The sequence below is a fragment of the Eublepharis macularius genome, chromosome 3, assembly GCF_028583425.1.
Source record: "Eublepharis macularius isolate TG4126 chromosome 3, MPM_Emac_v1.0, whole genome shotgun sequence".
In the NCBI taxonomy this organism is placed as follows: Eukaryota; Metazoa; Chordata; class Lepidosauria; order Squamata; family Eublepharidae; genus Eublepharis; species Eublepharis macularius.
The window spans coordinates 184,416,193-184,438,375 of NC_072792.1; the positions used below are offsets into that span (position 1 = coordinate 184,416,193).

Consider the following 22,183-nt stretch of genomic DNA (forward strand, 5'->3'; position numbering starts at 1 on the left):
CCCCGTCAATGGAGACTGGCTGTGATGGCTGAACAGAACTTCATTCACAAAGTCAATATTCCACTCAACTCCAGATCCTGGGGCCGAGTGACAGGAGACCATCCCCTTCCCAACGTGCGTGTAAGTTTCCCATGAGTATTCCCATGAGATCTGCATTGCCTAGTGGTTAAAGTGTTGGACTAGGACCTGGAGCAAACGGAGTTGAATCTCGAATGCTGAGAGGTAAAGAGGAAAAAATGATGTGAAAAGTCACTCCAAGTCCTGGTTAGGGAGACGAGGGGAATATAAATAAAATAATAAATAATAAATCTGGCCGCATGTGTCATGTCTGAGCCCCATCCATGCCAATTTTGATTCTGTTCTGCTGAACACAGTGTATCTTGCTATAGCTCAATATCACTTTGCTAGAGTTATAACTATTCTTTTCTCACACTTTCACGGGCGTTTATCTGTTGGACTGTAACAGCTTCCAGTGTTTATGACCTTATGCTCATTCCTAGACAGTGCCGTGTCTTGCTTCCTAGTAACTCAACGTGATATCACAAATATGTGAAACGTTCCCACACCAAGAGAGCGCCAAAGTACTGTTTACGGTTGGGAGGGGGGAGAAAGGAGTAAACTAGAATATTAAAAGAGAAGTTTCTCTCACATAATGTCATTCCTGTCAACTTCTACTCATGCTGCTTAGATGTCTGCCTTGCTTCTAAGTAGTGCTATGAACCGGTATATGGAAATGATCTGATTTCTGAATAAAAGCCATTTGACCAAGCACTTGTGTCTTACCCAAGTGGACCAGAGATCTGTCTGCTGTATCCTGTCATCCATAGCCTGACAGCATGTTGTTGGAAGCAGGATGCTGGACTGGACTGATCTTTTCCTGGTCCAGCAAGACACATTTCTATTTTTCTGGTACACTAACAATGTACACTGGTTGTCCGGTGCTGGGGCTGGACTTAGGGAACGCCCCAGGGACACCCACCCCAGAAACTAGGCTTGCAGCCTCCCAGTCCAGCCCTACCACCCATAACACTCACCCAGCCAGGAGAGGACAGACGTCAGAGACACCAACAAGGGCCAAGAATGCCAAAGAAGCCCCAGGTGCAGAAAGTTCAGGCAAAGCCCCAGGTGCAAGAAACTTAGGCAAAGCCTCAACAACAGAAGGCAGGCTAGGTGACGCCTCCTGGGTCCTAATGAATGCCAGTTACCCAGTCAGGGCTCCAGGGCAGCCTTTTCCCTCAACCCAGGGGAAGAACAACAGCCCAGCCAGGGGGAGAAGAGACAGAGGGCAGAGGCAGCCAGCCAGCACCAACTCAAGCAGCAGGCCAAAGGCAGTAAAGGAGGCACTAGGCCACACTACCACCCAGAGGCTGGCAGGAGAGGTGCAGCAACAGAGCAAACCAACAGGCAGGCTAGAAGGGGCGGGGAGTAGCCTGGAAGAGCCAGCAGCAGAGCAGCCACAGGTGTGGCTGCCTAAGGCAGCCCAGGCAGCAGCTAGGTTGTTAGGGGTGGGGCTAGGAGGTGGAGGCTGGGATTGGTGAAGGGATAAAAGGGGAGTCCCCCCCTACAAGTGGGATGGAGAGTAAGGAGTCAGATGAGAAGTGTGGAGAGACGAGAAAGAGACAGGAGTACCTTGAGAAGGCAGGGACTGCAGTTAAAGGGGCAGTGGCTGACCCCAAACCCAGGGGCGCTACCAACCCAGAGGGGAGAGCGTCACACTGGTGCATAACTAAGAGCCCATTATAGTGGTTATGTGTAAGTGCTTTCCAGTGGGCTCCATATGCCCCCCATCAGATTTAAACTGGTTCATGCTTCCGAGTTGGTGCCCTTGAGACAGGTCTTGCTAATATCACGGAATGCTACAGCAACTACCTGAAATTAGGAACTTTATAACGCTGCCCCTGGATATTAATTATGGCAGCAACGTGGTTGCACAAATCCCAAGAGCCACAGCACTGAGAGACAACTAATTGGCATAGTTCTTTCCTGCCGCAATGCCCAACGGAAGCTGCTGAAGCAAACATGTTTTGAAAATAAACTTGCCAATTACCAAATGTTTATGAGGACAATCGCTTTCTTGCTGGCAGGGTGGGAGGACAGCAGCCTCTCTCGAGTGCCAAATTAGCACCAGCCAATTAAAAATAGCTTCTGTACAACCGGCAGAGAGTTGTTGAACTGTTACTCTCAGGTTGCAGTGGTAAGTAATGAGTGCGGATGCAACGCTTACCTAGGCACTCTGGCTCTTCCAGCCTGGTTTTTAATACTGAGAAAACAAGAAGGAACAACCTCAAGGAATACAGAACCCAAGTACAGATGTAAAGGAAGGCATGTCAAAAAGAGGGGTGTATTATAAACTACAAACTGAAAATACCCTGTGAACGGACAGTATGAAAAACATGACAAGCAGAAGATTGTAATATTCAATATACCATTAACAAGCCTATCAGTATGCAGTAGTATAAATCATAGAATCATGGGGTTGGGACCTCTAGGGTCATCTAGTCCAACCCCCTGCACACTACTTCCCCCCCACACACACACACACACTGTGACCCCTGCTCCATGTCCAGAAGAAGGCAAGGCACTGTCAGGATCCCTAGCCAAACTGGCCTGGGGAAAATTGCTACCTGGCCCCAAGGTGGCGATTGACCTTACCCTGGGCATGTAAGAAGGGGCCGCGAGAACTAAGCGCTGATCTAACCCTTCCTGCCCTCCCTCTCCTGATCTGCCCAGGTTCACAGAACTAGCATTGCTGTCAGATGGCCATCGAGCCCCTGCTTGAAAACCTCCAAGGAAGGAGAGCCCACCACCTCCCGAGGGAGCCTGTTCCACTGAGGGACCGCTCTAGCTGTCAGGAAGTTCTTCCTAATGTTTAGCCGAAAACTCTTTTGATTTAATTTCAACCCGTTGGTTCTGGTCCAACCTGCTGGGGCAGTTTTGTGGTCTGCTAATTCTCCTTTTCTTCCCACTTCCTTAGTGTGAAGAAACTGGAATGTATCCTCCTCTCACATTGCCAGTCCTCAGGGTCATCCAAGGACTGAGCAATGGAAGTATTACTTCATGCCTCAAAATTAACATACAGGACTCACTGCTGCTGCCCTAACCTGGATAGCTCAGGTGAACCTGACCTCGTCAGATCTCAAAAGCTAAGCAGGGTCAGCCTTGGTTGTAATTGGATGGGAGACCTCCAACGAAGACCAGGGCCGATTCCAGACGACGAACCGGTAGGCGCTTCATGCCGCCATGTTCCGGATCGCGACGGGGAAAACGCGAAATATCGCGTTTTCTCGTGCGAGTTTGGCGCGACGTCGCACCAAACTCGCGTGAGAAAACGTGATATTTCGCGTTTTCCCCGTCACGATCTGGAACATGGCGGCATGAAGCGCCTTCCGGTTCGTCGTCTGGAATTGGCCCAGGGTTGCAGAGGCAGGCAATGGCAAACCACCTTTGTTAATCTCTGCCAGGGGTTGCCATAAGTCAGCTATGACTTAAGAAATCAACATCCAGAGCGACTGGGGGGTGACAAGATGGGGGTTTATAAAATTATGGATGGTGAAGAGTGTTTGGACAGAATGAGAGAGCTGAGGGTCACTCACTGAAACTGACTGGCAATAGATTCTGGACTGAGTTAAGGAAGTTCTTCAGACAATCCTTCCTTCCTTCCTTCCTTCCTAAAACATGTCTGCCACCCAACCAGGTCAGATCGCAAGAATGGCCTAATCAATCTGGGAGGCACTGCCACCGTCTTAACAAGCCAGTTGGGCTTCGGCTGAGCTCTCCCCCATGAGTCTGTTAGCCGTGCTAGTGAAGTGGAACCTCCATGTTCAGAGGCAGTGTGCCTCTGAATGGCAGGTGCTGGCAACAGACAAGCGAGAAGGGATGTGGCATTCATGCCCCTGCTTGTGAGCTTCAGAGGGGCCACAGTGGGATGTAGGATGCTGAGCTGGGTGCCTGTGCGTAGCCGGACAACATGGCAAGGCTCTGCTTCTTTCCCTATGAGAAGGGATCGATGAAAACTTGACCTCTCTGAGAGGGATTTAGCCATGGAACTGAAAGGCTTTTTTGCAGGGACAGGGAAAGGCCAAGGGGGTGATGTAAGAAGCGGGCAAGAAGCCAGTCAAGCGTCCGGGCAGGAATTAGCCTGCAGAGGGGACTGCCTGACTTGAAATGCCCGGGATGGAGTTACACAGGGACGGGGCCAGCGTTTCTGGCGCCTGAGGCTGGGGGCAGCTTGATGTCACTGCGTGTGACATCATCACGTAGCATGCCGCTGTGAGCCGGCCCCGTTGGCGCGGCAGGCAGCTGGGACAACATGCGGGTGGCCTCCGTGGCCTCCTGCTCAGTTGCCCCGTGCCGCCTCAGCCGCCTGCCATGCCTGGCCCGCAGCTGTGTGCAGATGGCGGCAGCAGCAGCAGCATGGGGCAACTGAACGGGAGGGCTGGGGGGCTGCCTGCTCAGACTACTCTGCACTGCCGCCGCCAGCACACGCTCCTGGCCGGGCGCAGAAGCTGCGGGCCAGAGGCGGCAGGCGGCTGGGGCAGCACGCGGGCAGCTTCCCAGCCCTCCCGCTCAGCCACCAGCACTGCCGCTGCCACTCCGCGGCACGCGCCTCCACCCCTGGCGCCCCCTCCAGCTCCTCAGCCCTCGAGGCAGTTGCCGGACTCGCCTCCATGGACGTGCCAGCCCTGGAGCTACAGTTTTACAACCCAGGAGATCAACAACACAGCAGGGCGCTGGGCATCCCCTGGCCCTGACTCAGCATGCCCTGCTGCAGTTTCTGACCCTAACGAGCCCTAACCAACGTTTGAAACAGGGGCCGATCTGCCCCGCGTGGCCGTGGGATCTCTTTTCACGTAGGATTTCTTTTTAATTGGCGAGCACTTCCTAGGATTTTAATTTTTATTTTGCTGTAGGTTGTAGGTAATACGGGCTAGCTCAGTGATCCGAGACAGTTTAAGAGCTGGGACTTGAAACCTAAAAGCAAGACATGTCATGGTCTTGTGGGGGGATCTTCCTCAGAAATACACCAAAATGTTGTAAGATTCCAAGCAAAGTTCGTAAATGACTATAAAATTGTATAGGAATCCAAATCTGAATGGCAAACCACCTCTGTTAGTGTCTTGCCATCAAAACCCTGCCAGGGGTCGCCATAAGTCTGCGAAGACTTGACAGCACTCTACACCACCACCGCTAAGCTATAGGCTATTAGAAGCATAAAGTGCGTAACACACCAATGACACAAGACAGAAGAAATAAAACAAATAAGATAAAAGACAGCCCTAAGACAGACAGGTGGCACTTTCCACCACCACCGAAAAGGTAGTCCAGGGCAGCTAAGTGCCTGTGGCTATAAATACGCGTTATGGCTACTGAGCAGCTAGTATAAGCCACAGGTCTACTATTCCCCCTTCTGTCTCCCCTGCAATGTTTAGCAAGCCAAAAACATCCCACAGACTTTTCCCCACCGTCACTGCATCCAGGCTGCCTTCCTTCTTGAACAAAGTGAATCTGGCTTCACAGCTGCAACAGCAACCTTGAGACTAGACTATAGTAACACACTCTGCATGGGGCTGTCCTTGAAGATCATTTGGAAACTTCAGCTAGTGCCAAATGCAGCAGCAGGCGGGTTACTTGGCTGATATCTTACTACATAATTGAGAAAGCGTATCAGAGATGACTTCCTCTCCAGAACTGTGTGCAGTTCTGGAGGCCTCACTTCAAAAAGGATGTGGACAAAATCGAGAGGGTGCAGAGGAGAGCGACAAGGATGATCAGGGGTCTGGAGACTGAGCCCTACGAGGAAAGGCTGAGGGCCTTGGGAATGTTTAGTTTGGAGAAGAGGAGGTTGAGGGGGGACATGATTGCTCTCTTTAAGTATTTGAAAGGCTGTCATTTGGAGGAGGGCAAAGAGCTGTTCCAGTTGGCAGCAGAGGGTAGGATGCGAAGCAATGGGCTAAAACTACATGCACAAAGGTACCGACTGGATATTAGGAAAAACCTTTTCACGGTCAGAGTAGTTCAAAAGTGGAATCAGCTGCCTAGGGAGGTGTGGTGAGCTCCCCTTCACTGGCAGTTTTCAAGAAGAGGCTGGAGGAATACTTGTCAGAGATGCTTTAGGCTGATCCTGCACTGGGCAGGGGGTTGGACTAGATGGTCTCTATGGACCCTTCCAACTCTATGATTCTATGATTCCCATCTGCAGTGGCCGGGGCAGTGGCACATTCCAACCCCAACGGGGCCAGAATGGACCGCTGCCAGAATCAGGAGCCTGCCAGAGCACCTGGCACCCCCGTCCCTGTGGCACTCCATGCCTGCAGCAGCCCGATCCGGCACCAACAGGGCCAGAACGGGCCGCTGCCAGGCACAGGAGCCCACCAGGGCTGTCAGGAGCTCCCCCCGCTCCGGTGGCGCTTCCTGCCTGCAGCAGCCTGATCCAGTGCCAACGGGGTTGGAACGGGCTGCTGCATTCTCAGGCACCCACCATGGTGCCTGCCACCCCCATTGCGGGGCTGGGGAGGGGGCAATGCCAGGCCCGGCCACCTTGCCCTCATCCTGACCAAATCGGGGCACGGCAGAGATGGCAATGCCTGGCCCGCCTGCCCTGCCCTTTCTAGAGCCTGTTGTATTTGCCATTCCCCCAAACCCCCCACCCCCACCCCCCCACACAATGGGCTTTGTTACTAGTTACACATATTTTGGAAATCATGCACTCATTGCCAGTTTGTTTCCAAGTTCCTTTCAAAGTGCTGGTGGTTGGCCTTAAAGCCCTTCATAGCCCTGGACCCACATTCCTGTAGGGCTGCCTCTCCCAGTATCAACTCTGTGCCACCTCTCCTCTTCTTACTCATTCTGACTCGATTGGTTCTTCCCTCCTGTAGGTTGCTTAAGCTGGCCACTGCTACATTGAGTCCTTTTTAAGCAGCCACACCTATTTTATGGAATAGCTTTCCTGAAGCTGTCAGAAGGGCCCACTGAGATCAGGCGGATCTCAGTGGGGTAGAAGCCTTTCTGACGGCTTCGGAAAGTCAGCTATGTTTTATTTCTAAGGCAGCTAAGTTTTAAAACATACACAATAAAAACAAATCTTAAAAACCATTAAAACCAAACAAAAGCACATCATTAAAACTATTAAAAACATAAAAACAATGCTTAAAACATAGGGCTGGAAGGAGGGATCAATGAGGAAACCCCAGAAGACAGCAACAGAAGGGGGCAGACAAGATGAGTATCTCTTGGGACAGCCTTCCAGAATTTTGGTGTCATCATGACCAACAAGTCCCTCTCCCGGTTGCCACCTGCCTAATCTCATAAGGCAGGAGGCACCTGAAGCCGTGCCTCAGAAGGTGGTCAACATTGGCACCTAGTTCTTCTGGAAGGAATAGCTAACCTTGCCTGTTAGTCCTGATGGTTTTTAATAGTGTTTATCATCTTTGTAATCTGCCTGGAACCTGGCTTCAGAGAAAGGTGAGTTGAATGTGAATTAAATATGCTTGACATAAATAAATAGCAGCACATGGCAGCCCACTTCATTGGCTTCCTTCTACAGGGGTAAGGGAAAGAAAACCGTGGTACTTGGAACCGGGGCTTTTTTTCAGCTGGAACGCGGTGGAACGGAGTTCCGGCACCTCATAAAAATGGTCACATGGCCGGCGGCCCCGCCCCCTGATCTCCAGACAGAGGGGAGTTTATTTATTTATTTATTTATTTATTTATTCAATTTATATACCGCCCATCCCAGGGGCTCTGGGCGGTGAACAGTTAAAATTGATAAAAACAAAAACTAAAATCAATATACAAATAATAAAACAAATTAACAAGGTGCAGTGGTGGGGAGAACCTTCCCCACCCCAAAGGTGGGAGGCCGACATGGCACCGCCCCCTTCAATCACCAAACGCCTGTCGGAACAGCTCTGTCTTACAGGCCCGGCGGAACGATAATATGTCCCGCTGGGCCCGGGTTTCCATTGACAGAGCGTTCCACCAGGCTGGGGCCAGGAGGACTGAAAAAGCCCTGGCCCTGGTTGAAGCGAGGCGGGCTTCCTTAGGGCCGGGGACCACAAGTAAATATTTATTCGCTGATCGGAGCGATCTCCGGGGAACGTACAGGGAGAGGCGGTCCTGAAGATATGCCGGTCCCAACCCACTCAGGGCTTTAAAGGTAAGAACCAACACTTTGAACCTGATTCGGAATTCAACTGGAAGCCAGTGCAGCTGGCGCAGGACAGGTGTGATGTGTGACTGGTAAGGTATACCAGTCAGGACCCGTGCCGTCGCATTCTGGACCAGTTGTAGTTTCCGGATCAGGCCCAGGGGTAGCCCAGCGTAGAGTGAGTTACAGTAATCTAGCCTGGAGGTGACCGTTGCATGGATCACTGTAGCCAGGTCCTGGGGCGTCAGGTAGGGGGCAAGTTGCCTGATCTGACGAAGATGGAAAAATGCAGACTTGGCAACCGCCGTGACCTGGGCCTCCATCGATAGGGAGGCATCCAGGAACACACCCAGACTCTTTACCACTGGCAAAGTTGCCAGTGGTGTCCCATCCAGGGCAGGGAGCTGGATCCCAACATCTGGCAGCCCCCGTCCCAGCTGCAGGACCTCCGTCTTCACTGGGTTCAATTTCAGCCTGCTCTGTTTCAACCATGCCGTCACAGCCTCCAAAGCTCTGGCCAGATTGTCTGGGGCCGTGTCTGGCCGGCCGTCCATCAACAGAAAAAGTTGGGTGTCATCCGCGTATTGATGACAACCCAGCCCAAACCTCCGCACCAACTGGGCGAGGGGGCGCATATAGATGTTAAATAACATTGGGGAGAGTATCGCCCCTTGGGGAACCCCGCACACCAAAGGGTGACGGGCCGATAGATCTCCCCCGAGCGCCACCCTCTGTCCCCGACCCTGGAGAAAGGAGACCAGCCACTGTAAGACTGTCCCCCTAATCCCCACGTCGGCAAGGCGGCTGGCCAACAAATCATAGTCAACCGTGTCAAACGCTGCTGTGAGATCAAGTAACACAAGCAGCGCTGACCCGCCTCGATCCAGATGTCTGCGAAGGTCGTCTGTGAGGGCAACCAAGGCTGTCTCCGTCCCATGGCCAGGACGGAAGCCAGACTGGAATGGGTCCAGGACTAGAGCATCATTCAGGAATTCCTGCAGTTGTACCGCCACCGCCCGCTCAATCACCTTGCCCAGGAACGGGAGGTTCGACACTGGGCGGTAACTGGACGGGTCGGTGGGGTCCAAAGATGGTTTTTTTCAGGAGGGGCCGCACTACCGCCTCCTTTAACACTCCTGGAAAAACCCCAGAGCTCAGGGAGATGTTAACAATGGCCTCCAGATGGTCCCGTAGCCCCTCCGAGCTGGCCTTCACCAGCCAGGATGGGCAGGGGTCCAGAGGACAGGTGGTTGGCCTCATCCCCTGCAGGATCCTGTCAACATCGTCCTGGGAGAGCAGCCTGAAATGGTCTAATACGGACCCAGAAGACAGCCAAGGGGTCTCCAGTTCCCTTACTGTATCAACAGTGGGTGGCAGGCCACGGCGAAGGGACAAGATTTTACCCGCAAAATAGCTCGCAAAAGCCTCGCAGCCAATAGTTGAATTAAGAATTTGGTGGTCTCCCTGAGAGAGGGAGACCAAGGACCGAACTGTTTGAAATAATTGAGCCGGGCGTGAGCTAGCGGATGCAATGGAAGCAGCAAAGAAATCCCTCTTTGCTGCTTTCACTGCCACCTCATAGGCTTTCATAAATGTCCTATAAGATGTTCTTGCCTCTTCGTCGCGCCCCCGCCTCCACACTCGCTCTAGTCGTCTCAGAGACCGCTTCATCTGGCGAAGCTCCTCGGTAAACCAAGGAGCTACCCGTTTGCGGGCTCGGAGAGGACGGCAGGGGGCAATAGCGTCGATGGCTTCGGAAAGACGGCCATGCCAATCATCCACCAGCTCATCTAACGTACTGCCAGGGGGCATCGGATCCCGCAGAGCCGCCTGGAAACCAATTGGATCCATAAGCCTCCGCGGGCGAGCGTAAATCCGCTCACCGCCCACCCGGGAAAGGAGCGGCATGCTCAGACGAGCCTTCAGAACAAAGTGATCTGACCATGGCACTGCATCATAGGCATCCAGGACCACCATCATCCCCGCCCCAAAAATCAAATCCAGCGTGTGACCTGCTTGATGCGTGGCAGCCGAAACAAACTGGGAGAGTCCTAGGGCCGCCATGGAGGACACCAGGTCAATGGCCTGCATGGAGGCATCGTCGTCAGCATGGACGTTGAAATCCCCGAGAACCAAAAGTTTTGGGAATTCCAAGGCCCAGCTGGCCACCGCCTCCAAGAGACCAGACAGGGAAGATGCAGGTGCAGTAGGCGGTCGGTACACCACGCATATTGCCAACCTCTCCTCGGCGTCCAACACTAGGCCCACACAATCAATGCCAGTAATTTTTGGGGTGGGGAGTGGTCTGAAGGAGAAAGACTCCCGAATGAGCAAAGCCACGCCTCCCCCCCGACCACTTGTCCGGGACTGGTGGAGGACCGTATAACCTGGAGGGGCTAGTTCTTTCAAAGCGACCGTCTCGCCCTCCCTCACCCATGTCTCGGTCACGCAAGCCAGGTCCACATTCAATGCTGCAAGATAATCCTGCAGCGTTTTGGTCTTATTATTTATGGACCTGGCATTGCACAGCGCCAGTGTCGGAGAGTGGTTTAATATCCTAGCCCCACAACAGGTATATCTTGGGATGGGACGCAGATTGGAAGGGCACCGAGCCCTACCATGTCTCAATGCCCTTCCCTTCCATAATCTGCTCCCACCACCATACCTCCCGCGTCCCCGGATCACTGGGATCCCCGACCCCAAGCCGGCCTCCTCACCAATGATCATAGTGCTAACCCACCACCCTCACAAAATCAACAGCCCACCAACTATCACAGACTAAGCTATCAAACATACACAAAACCCCAATACCCTACCAAATTAACAACATAGACTACAGTAACTAACACACATAGTATAAAAACAATAAACAGTAACAAGGCGAGCAGTCCCCTAGCAGCAGTCTTATAGGCTGGAGCAACAAGGGGCGGGGCCGGGCAGATGGAAAGCCCAGCCCTTGATGGAAGCAGCTCCCTTGGCAGCAGCAGCAGCAGCAGCAGCAGTGCAGGCTACAACAACCTTTGTAGGCTGGGGCAACAAGGGGCAGGGCCAGGCAGATGGAAAGCCCAGCCCTTGATGGAAGCAGCTCCCTTGGCAGCAGCAGCAGCAGCAGCAGTGCAGGCTACAACAACCTTTGTAGGCTGGAGCAACAAGGGGCGGGGCCAGGCAGATGGAAAGCCCAGCCCTTGATGGAAGCAGCTCCCTTGGCAGCAGCAGCGGCAGCAGCAGCAGTGCAGGCTACAACAACCTTTGTAGGCTGGAGCAACAAGGGGCGGGGCCAGGCAGATGGAAAGCCCAGCCCTTGATGGAAGCAGCTCCCTTGGCAGCAGCAGCGGCAGCAGCAGCAGTGCAGGCTACAACAACCTTTGTAGGCTGGAGCAACAAGGGGCGGGGCCAGGCAGATGGAAAGCCCATCCCTTGATGGAAGCAGCTCCCTTGGCAGCAGCGGCAGCAGCAGTGCAGGCTACAACAACCTTTGTAGGCTGGGGCAACAAGGGGCGGGGCCAGGCAGATGGAAAGCCCAGCCCTTGATGGAAGCAGCTCCCTTGGCAGCAGCAGCGGCAGCAGCAGCAGTGCAGGCTACAACAACCTTTGTAGGCTGGAGCAACAAGGGGCGGGGCCAGGCAGATGGAAAGCCCAGCCCTTGATGGAAGCAGCTCCCTTGGCAGCAGCGGCTTCCTTCTACAGGGGTAAGGGAAAGAAAACCGTGGTACTTGGAACCGGGGCTTTTTTTCAGCTGGAACGCGGTGGAACGGAGTTCCGGCACCTCATAAAAATGGTCACATGGCCGGCGGCCCCGCCCCCTGATCTCCAGACAGAGGGGAGTTTAGATTGCCAATCTCAACTCCCCTCCGTCTGGAGATCAGGGGGCGGGGCCACCGGCCATGTGACCATTTTCGCAGAGTGCAATTTAAATTTTTAAAAACTCCCCCCTTGTTCCAGCTGACCCAAAGTGATGTCATTGTGCAGTCCTGAGTTACACCACTGAGTTCCATCACCTCTTTTCCCAGAAAAGAAAGCCCTGCTTGGAACTGTCACTTTTTTGACAGACTCTCTACACGAGATGCCTTGGCAGGTGTTCGTCAAGAGTAGGGAGATGCAATATTAGCCAGGAAGCATAGTTTAAAAAGAGAGCGCCGAAGGTTCTGTCAATTTCACCTTTCTACCAGAGCCTGCAAATGCTCCTAGGATTTAGAATCATAGAATCATAGGGTTGGAAAGGACTTCTGAGGTCATCTAGTCCAACCCCCTGCACAATGCAGGAAATTCACAAATACTGCCCCCCATGACTGCCCCAATGACCCCTGCTCCATGCCCAGAAGATGGTGAAACACCTCCAGGATCCCTAGCCAAACCTGGAAGGCTCTGTCAATTTCGCTTCTCCAGTCTAAAACTGTGTGGGATCACAACCAAACGGCCACGGGGAATGAAACTGAGTTGGAGCGGCCTTCCAGAGCCGGACTTGGACCTGGAGAGGTTATAATGGGTTGAAGTTTCCCTTCAGGCATTTCACAGCCCCTTCACACAGCTCCAGTGTATAGCGAAGCCTTTGCCCTGCCGCCAGCTCTGTCTTTTTAAACTACCCTTCCCGGCTAATATTGCCTCTCCTGACACATGTTCTTCACGTGTCAAATGTATAGAGGGACTCCGAGGCCTCATTTCAATAGGACACTGAAGAGGCAAACTAGCTCACTGGCAGGCCTCTTGCTCCTCCAGCAGCATTTACCCCCAACCTTAGATATTATAGGAGAGTGGAAGGGGAGAGGATAAGTGGCTGTTTTGTGGCTGTCGCCCTACAAAAACTGTGAGGAGCTGCTCTACCCTGTGTAGCAGTGAATTGGACGGCCTGGGGTTCTCTTCCAGTGTCAATGTTTTAGCAGTCTTCCATCCAATTTGACAGGTGTGATCTTTCCCAGGTGTCACACCAATCGCCATCTTATCAGGGGGTCCCTGTTGAAGGCTGCATCCTTTCCTCATAAAATCCTTGTTAACACTCTGCGGCATTAATTTGTTAAAAGTTTGAGGCGGGATCTCACTACCAATTTCAAGCAGGCAAAGGAATGAGACAATTCCGTCGTCCATTATGCATGGGATATGGAAGCAGATTACATCTTTGCATTTATAATAATGCTCTTTGATTGTCAAAAGTGTGATTGGATTTTGTTCCAACCATTTTTTATCTCGGGAATAATGAAAAGGCATTATCTTCTATTTTATTTTTTCGTTTTATATATATGCAAATTATGCTAAATTATATTCTGCAGTTAAATGCATTTTAAAACCAGCCTTCCGCTCCTGTTCTCATTGTTCTTTGGAAAACATTAAACAAAAGAGATGTAGAATATTTGACCATGTGTCCAGCTGTCAACAAAATTCATTTCTCTTTTACCCTCCTTCCCTCAGTACTTATTTCTGTGCTTTTCTCATTCATATGCCATTCCTCCGCCTGGAATTGAGGGCTTTGGTTTGCTTTCCCCTAAAGTAACAAAACATTGTACTGTGCACAATAGAAACTCAGTTCTGTGAAATATATTATGCTACCCATGTGGGACCAAAAAAGGAAACTTCAAAACAAGATTGGGAGGTATATTCCTCTTGGGATTATGTGAAATGGTAATGTTTAGGGTTCTGTTTAAAAAAGACTGGGACCTATTAACAAAGGAGAGAGTATTATTGGGGGGGGGGGTGTCCAGAGGCACAAGAAGGGCACCCATCCTGTTACAGGCAGTTTTATGAAACACTTCTAAAGGAGACTTGCCATTCTCATATCACTTTCAACTCCATTCCAAACTGAAATCTACCTGCAGCCCAAATGTCCAAGCGAACAGTTACAATTCAGCATGAGTAAGTACAGCACAGGGGATCTTCATGGCAGATTGTGTCTGTTCGTAGAAAGCAGCCATATACCACATTAGACCACTGGCCCAGCTAATCTTGTGTTGTCTTTTCCAACTGGCAGTGGCTTCCCAAAGCCTCAGGGCCAAGCTACAAGTGATGAATGACACTTGCCTGGCAAGTGAACAGATTCATGTGTATTCCTCGCTGGAATGCAAGTGAATGGCAAGCGAACAGGGAGGAATACACGTGAGTCTGTTCACTTGCCAGGCAAGTGTCATTCGTCACTCGTAGCTTGGCCCTCAGGAAGAAATGTCACCCACCCTTTGAAAGCTGTGAATCTGGGTCTCTCTGTATGTAACATGTGCACTTCACCTGTGAGCTACAGCTCCTTGGCCATTCCCACACGGCTTACCTGAACCTGGAATGCTGCGCAGCATGCTGAAAAAAATGCAGAAGATCGTGTTTTCTCTCATGAGTTTTGTGCGGTTGCGCAACATCGCGCAAAACTCGTGAGAGAAAACGCGATCTTCTGCGTTTTTTTCGGCATGCTGCGCAGCGTTCCAGGTTCAGGTAAGCCGTGTGGGAACGGCCCTTGTCTTGTACCGTGCTTGTAGCTAGAGTAAGATGTTCTACTAAGCCAAAGGTAAAATCCCGTTGGTTTCAAAAAAAGGCAGTATGAGCCTCCTAGCTGCCTAGTTTATCCTTTTGGGTCTTGATGAGGTGCCACGCTCTGGGCTTCAGGGTAGGGAGCCATGCCCTGGAAAAAGTTCAGTGAAACTGCAGGAGATCTTATTGAATTGCACCTGCCTACTATGGAATGAGTGCAGGAGTACAAAATGCTGGTAGGGGACAGGGAAGGAAGTGGGAAGCCAGCCACAGGGGTGGAAAGTGGGGCCACTGGGTGAGGGAGCTGACCACACTTTGTCTCACCTCTGAGCAACCAAGCCACCTCAGCAATCCAGTACCTGCTGCCCTGCCTTCCATTGCATCCAGGCCCCTTCTCCAGAGGGCTGACTTCAACCACCTTGCTGCGTGAGAAGATACGTTTCCTCCAACCCGGAGGCCTAGCGGGTGGGCACGTAGGGGGTGCTGCTGGCCAGCAGCCAGCACCCCCCTGCCCCGAGAGGGGAGGCAGTCTGCCTTCAGGTCCACCATACAGGGCCAAAGTGAACTGGAGATGGAGGGTGACTCCATTTGTATTGACTGGGAGTTTCCTGGGGGCATCAAATTTGAGAATGTATAACTCCGAGATCCATACTGCAATCTTGACCCAATTTGGTTGACGGCTGGAGAAGAGCCTGCTGCACATTCCCTGTGAATATGGGCTCTCTAATTGCTAAAGGGGCCATTCTGGCACCGACAAACAACAAATCCCAAACACGTTCATTAACCGGACATGTTCATTTACGTTCATCTGTTCATGTTCGTCGTCGGGAACGAACAACAAACAGCCTGTTCAGTTCTTTGTCCCCGTTCGTGCCCGTGTCTAATCAAGGCCCCTTCTCCAGAGGGCTGACTTCCTGAGCAAGGAAGCCAATTTTTGTCAGTCATTTTGCTTCCCCCAAGAGATCATTTAGCCTGACCACAACAACTGAACCTGAAAAGGGGAGATTTTGAAAAGAGGAGAGGGAAACCATCCTACGAGTCCAAAAAATGTTTCTGCATACTTATTTATGGTTCACTGTTTTTTCCTCAAGAAGCCATGAACTGATCTCCTCCATGCAGGGGTCATTTCATAGAAAAAGAGCTGGAGGAACTCATTAGCATAACTCATCAGCATATGCCACACCCCTTGCCTTCACCGGAAGTGTGTCATTGGCATAACTGATTTGCATATGCCACACCCCCTGACATCACCTATCCTGGCTGTTTTGGATCCAATCCTGGCCATTCAGGGCTGAAACTGGGCCCAAAATGGCGAAAAGGGGCCCAAAATGGTCAGGATTGGGCCACTGCTGAGTGGGAGAGTGATCCACCACCCGTCAGAGGCCCGATCCGGGCCATTTCGGCCCCAATCCAGGATGAAACAGGCCCCAAATGGCCAAGAGTCAGGTGGGTAGAGTCACCTGACATGTGACCTCTTTGGGGAACTGCCGGAACTGTGTTCCTGCGCGTTCCCCCTCGAAATGAGCCCTGCCTCCATGGATCCATCCACCCCACCCTCTCAAGTGAAGGGGCACATATGAATAAATCCTAAGGCTAAAATAGCTGGTATTGGTTTACCTTTGTTTTTCCTCATTTTATAGGAGTTCAAATACGCTTGCTCTTAAGTTCTTAATTGAAGACATTAACTATGTAACTTACAAGTACTGCTGGTTCCCTTATGGGACCTAAGTGCCAAATGAAAGATTGTTTATCAAAGAAATAGCCCAAGACATTTCCTCCCCTCTGGTTAAGAGATCCATAAACAAGGTCCAGTCCACAGGGACTGTGAAGTGATAGAGTGGATGATTGCTAAAAAGAGAGGTGATGCATTTAGCGAAAACATTTTACCAGTTACAGTGTTCCTGAAGTTTGCTTCCATGGGCAAAAATCTGTGAGTCAAAAGACTTCCATCACATCAGTAGCCAAGTAAGTGAATGCAATAGCAAAAAAAAAATTGACTTTCAGCAATGAGAAAGCAAGCAAGCCAGGGTTTTCCTTGCTGCAAAACTGTGCATGATTTTCTATGATCCAAATTCATTTGTAATCATTTTGCATCTAACTTTCTAGTAAAAAGACATTTTCAGGCAGTTTACTTAAGACTTTTTAACATATACAGTGAAATCAAAAAGCAGCTGACAAGATGACCACCAAAGCTAAATGAATAAAAGCAAATCCAAGCCCTCAGTAAAGCCACTAAATTGTTCAGTGCCCCCAAAGTATCCGCTAAACAGGAAGGATAAATCTTAACCTGTCTCCAAAATAAACTGCTATGTCTCAACAAGGATATTCTAACACTGGATAAGACCCAGAAACGGGCAACCAAAATTACCTAGGGCTGGAGCTCGTTCCATCTAGAAGATGCTCAAGAATTTGGAGCAGTAAAGTTTAGAGCAACGGTCAGGGTTGAAAGAGAGGAAGAGGAACAGCGTCATTTTTGTGATGGTACGTGATTGCCTTTGCAAACTGTGAGAAACAGCTATGATATGCAGCCTATTGTGCAGTAATGCTATATATCTATAAATACTAAGCCTGAAACCATTATGCAAAGCAAAGTAAGTTTAGAAACGCCCCCGCCCCCCCCCCTTCAAAAATGCACAAAATAATGGCCAAAAAGAAGTTTTATGCGTGATATTTCCAGGTGTTATTAGATTTTCAAGAGGCTGAGATTCTGATTTTTGGAGATATGGTGTCCTGGATCTGAAAATAGATAGCTCTATAAGGTTGGGAGGGAATCTCCCAAAGTATGTACCTGATTATATGTCTACTTTGGAATTGGAAGATACTTGGAGACGACTGCATGCAAAAGAAAGAGACTACACATTTTTCTCAGACCGGCATCAAATGTATTCCAGAATAGATATTTGTTGGATATCCAAAAGCTTATTGACAAAAGTGGACAAAGCAGAAATTCTCCCAAGGACTCTAGTAGATCATAACCCTATAGAGGTAACTTGTCAAAGTGGAGGCAAGAAAGAAAGAAAGAAAGAAAGAAAGAAAGAAAGAAAGAAAGAAAGAAAGAAAGAAAGAAAGAAAGAAAGAAAGAAAGAAAGAAAGAAAGAAAGAAAGATGGAGATTAAATGGCACTCTATTGCTACAGGAGGATGTATTACAAAAATGTAGGAAAGAATTATTTGACTTATTGTCAAAGGCTTTCACGGCCGGAGAAGGATGGTTGTTGTGGGTTTTCCGGGCTGTATAGCCGTGGTCTTGGCGTTGTAGTCACTGTGACACTGAGAGATCTCTGTCTTTCGGTGCCACACCTCTCAAGATGCCAGTCACAGCTGCTGGCGAAACGTCAGGAACTACAATGCCAAGACCACGGCAATACAGCCCGGAAAATCCACAACAACCAATTATTTGACTATTTCAAGATAAATAAATTACACAAATGGATGTTAATCCAATAACAATTTGGGAAGCTAGTAAAGCCTATGTAAGAGGGATATAGTTAGCAATATTGTCCAAAAAGGGGGGGAAAGTTGGGAGTTATGGATAATCTAATCCAAAAATGGAAGAAACGTGAACAAGAACACAAAATAACAAAGGATAAAGATAAATGGAAAGAAATCAAACAGCTAAAGAACCAACTGGATTTATTGGCAGTAGAAGAAACTCAGAAAAACTGAAACATTTAAAACAAAGACATTCCGAAGCTTCAAACAAACCTGGAACAACAATGACAACAGCTTGGTGTAGCGGTTAAGAGCAGCGGGACTCTAATCTGGAGAAACAGGTTTGATTCCCCACTCCTCCGCATGAAGCCAGCTGGGTGATCTTGGGTCAGTCACAGCTCTCTCAGAGCTCTCTCAGCCCCACCCACCTCACAGGGTGATTGTTGTGGGGATAATAATAACATACTTTGTAAAGTGCTCTGAGTGGGTGTTGTTAAGTCGTCCTGAAGGGCAGTATATAAATCGAATGTTAGTTTCCAAAGGTGTCTGCATCTGTGTGTTGAACAATCCCTGATGCCCTCCCCCCCCTTTTTCCTGGCTGTCCTTTGGATCCTACCTCCAACAGAAAGTAGTAACATAGTAGTAAAATAGGGACAGACGTGATCTATGTTGCAGAGTTGTAGGTGGGGAATGTTATTTTGGGCCAGTTTTGCCACAGATTGGGGGATCCAACTTGGAACTAGAAGACGGACGTTTCAGTGGATGGATTTTCTTTGTGAGTCCAAGTTGCTCATGCTTATTTTTGGTGGTTTGCATGATTTTAACACTTCTGGAGAACAAGACCATCTTGTTCTCGTTTCCAAATTCATAGCTGCCTGATAAACATCTCTTTGATGCAGATAAAGTCATCTTACCATGGTTATTTCAAAGTGAGCTTCCAGTACCCTCTAATGTACATGAAGGGGTTTCCACTGGCAAGTGCCTGCATTTTCAGAAAAAAGTATGAAATTTTGAAATATTGAAGTGGTCGGGCTGGTTGCGCACATCAGCCAAGCAAGACTGGGCTGAATGAAGCTGGAAAATCAGGCTAGCATATTGAAGAATCAGCTGGACAGAACAGCCAGAGCTTGCCGCTCTTCTCTATAGCAAGGAAGCAGAATGGGCAGGGGCATTAGAGACACCCATTCAGAGCCAAAAAATGGGAAGTGCTCTGCCGACTCTGCTTTTGTGCAACAACCTCCGGCAAAATAATAAAGAGTCCAGTAGCACCTTTAAGACTAACCAATTTTATTGTAGCACAAGCTTTTGAGATCCACAGCTCTCTTCGTCAGATGCATCCTTTGGATCTATAACCTGCTGCAAGGTACTGAAGCACACATAAAATATACAGAGCACAATCTACACAGACTATTCAAGAAACAAGCAACGCTTTTAGAAGGAATCTCTGTTTTCTTGATAGAGTGAAGTTATTTTTTTTTAATTGTGCATGAGAACCAGCCAGGATGTTACCAGAACTGCTGTTTTATGGGGGAATTAGCTTGCAGTCTGGGTTTTAATTAGTGCGGATCTTAACTAACTATACCAGAGTCCCTCTTCCAGATTATTCGTGCAGTAAGGAGGCAAGACTATTAAAGACAAAACGTGTTTTGCTAGTAATGTTGCGTAAGCCTACAATAGCACACACAAACAAGGTACATACAAGAAACTAGGAAATAAAGAGTTGGAAAAATAGAGCCGGTTGCATTAGCAGGGAGAGCCCACTTGAGATCGACGGAACTGAGTATACTCACCTGGTCACGGCGTGGAAGAAAGATGTAGCCGCGAAGCAGGGTGGTATCTAATGCCTGCACTAGACTTGAAGAGAGAGGCAGCGGAGGTTCAGGATAGGAATGGCACGTGCACCGTATGGCAGGGGAGGAATGCTTAAGTACCCCAAAACGTACCCCGGGGCGAGTGCCTTTCCCTGTGGTTCTCACGGGGAAAACAAAGGCTTAATGGCTATAAAACTACCCTAAATGGGCCACTTTAGGATCTGGATATATGATTGTGACACCTCGGGAAGGGGGGGACAAAGGAGGGAGGGGGAGTGCCGGGTGGGTTGATTAGATCTTCCAGGAAAGAAGCTGGCGTTGTCTGAATGGCATACGCCCTGGAATGCGGAGGTTGTATAGAAATGCGTCCATGAAGCACTCAGGGCAGCCGGCACTTAGCTTCCATTCCGGGGCGGCTTTCAAGATATGCAGAGCAGGGCGAGGCTGGCCGCTGCGGACGTGGTCGGCACGCTTCCACGAAATGGCTTCTCAGAGCAGGCTGTTCAGGCTGGTCTTCTGGCTGCCTGGGAACACGGCTTCTGCCTGGGCACGGCTTGGGGCTTGCTAGCTGGCAGCCTGGTGGCGAGGGTAGACTCAGCGACCAACCCGCAAGAGGCTCTCCGCGGGAACTGGCCAGGGGTGCCTGGCCAGGCTCGTGGGGAGTCCCTCCAGCTGGCACTGTGCTGTTAACGGCATGGCACTGGGCCCAGGTGAGGCAGGCGTCCACGGAGGCAGGAAACAGTGTACAAACAGTGCAGTCCATTGCAGAGTAGAGGCAGGAAACGAGGCATAAGTGGTATAGTCCACAACAGCGAGTTAATCAGGAAACAGGCATGGGCAAGGCTGCCCTTAAACAGAGTCTCTGGTGTAGCTTTAAAACAACAACGCAGGAAACTGACTCAGTTCATGGCAGGCCTCATAGCAGGAGAGGGGGGGGTCCTTGGCAACAAGGAATTAGGGAAAGACTACACATATTTTTGTATATATGTCCATTGTGAGTCTGTAGAGTGTTTAGAAATGCAAATTTGGTCTGGGCAGGCATGGATTCAAATGCCGACTGAAGCTTATTTGCAGGGGTTCTCGGGGGGGGGGGGAAGGGACATACCTCACAAGGAGAAACTCCCTTGGCTCTTCTTGAAGGAAGTGTGAGGTGCAAATGTGATGAATGAAGGAAGAAACACCACCCATATCACAAAAATACCGTAAGATCTCAGTACCTCTTATCCAAAAAAACATACCTAGGTAGCATTGGCTGTGAAATGTTCAACCGCCCGAGGAACTGAGGAGCTCGTAACAGTATTTAGGAAAACTTAAAAACATTTGTAATACTTTGGCAAAACACCTAAATCTATAATGTTGTGGTCTTTTTATTTTTCCTAGATCCAGGTCATAAACAAATAATGGAGAACTGCAACTTCACTGGCTATGTCCGATATTTTTTCATCGTTGGCTTTCCCAATCTTCAAGACCACCAGGTCCCGCTCTTTTTTGTCTTCTTGGTATTTTACCTGCTAATCCTTGCTAGTAACTTCACTATCATCGTGGCCGTTGTCCTAGATCCAAAGCTGCATAAGCCCATGTACTTTTTCCTGACCAACCTTTCTATCTTAGACATTCTGCTCACAACTACCACCATCCCCAAAATGTTGGCTATGTTCCTAGTCAATTCGAGATTGATCTCTGCTCATGGCTGTTTCTTGCAAATATATTTCTTCCATGGCCTGGCAATAACTGAAACGTTCCTGCTTGTGGTCATGTCCTATGACCGCTATGAGGCTATCTGCCATCCTTTGCATTACACGGTCCGAATGACAAAGAGAGGAAATATCCAGCTGGCAGCCGGTGCCTGGGTGTCTGCGCTCTTGGTGCCCATCCCAGCGGTTGTCCAGTCCTCTCAGCTCGTGTTTAGTGGAACGCCCAAAGTTTACCATTGCTTTTGTGACCACTTGGCGGTAGTCCAAGCCGCTTGCCAAAACTCCTATGCCAATTTCCAGAATTTTCTGGGCTTTACGGTTGCTATGATTGTCTCCTTTGTCCCCCTTTTGCTCGTCTCCATCTCCTATGTCTACATCATTCTCTCCATCTTGAGGATCAGCTCCAAAGACGGGCGGAGTAAGGCCTTTTCCACCTGCTCCTCCCATCTGATTGTGGTCACCACCTATTATTCATCCATTGCTATGGCGTACCTTTCCTACAGAGCGGACATGCCCCTCGATGTGCACGTCATGAGCAATGTGGTGTTTGCTATTTTGACCCCTTTGATCAATCCGCTCATTTACACTCTGAGAAACAAAGAGGTCAAAAACGCAGTGAAGAAAGTTGTCGTTCTCAAAATGTTCCATCATCACTAG

General features: G+C 49.8%; 1 protein-coding gene across 1 annotated transcript; it reads left to right on the top strand.

Moving 5' to 3' along the window:
* Nucleotides 1–69: 69 nt before the first annotated feature.
* LOC129326353 (olfactory receptor 2AT4-like) lies at nt 70–22,183 on the top strand. The gene is made up of 2 exons (XM_054974508.1): nt 70–120; nt 21,213–22,183. Exon 2 carries the CDS (start codon nt 21,233–21,235, stop codon nt 22,181–22,183), a length of 951 nt encoding a protein of 316 aa, XP_054830483.1. The 5' UTR covers nt 70–120; nt 21,213–21,232.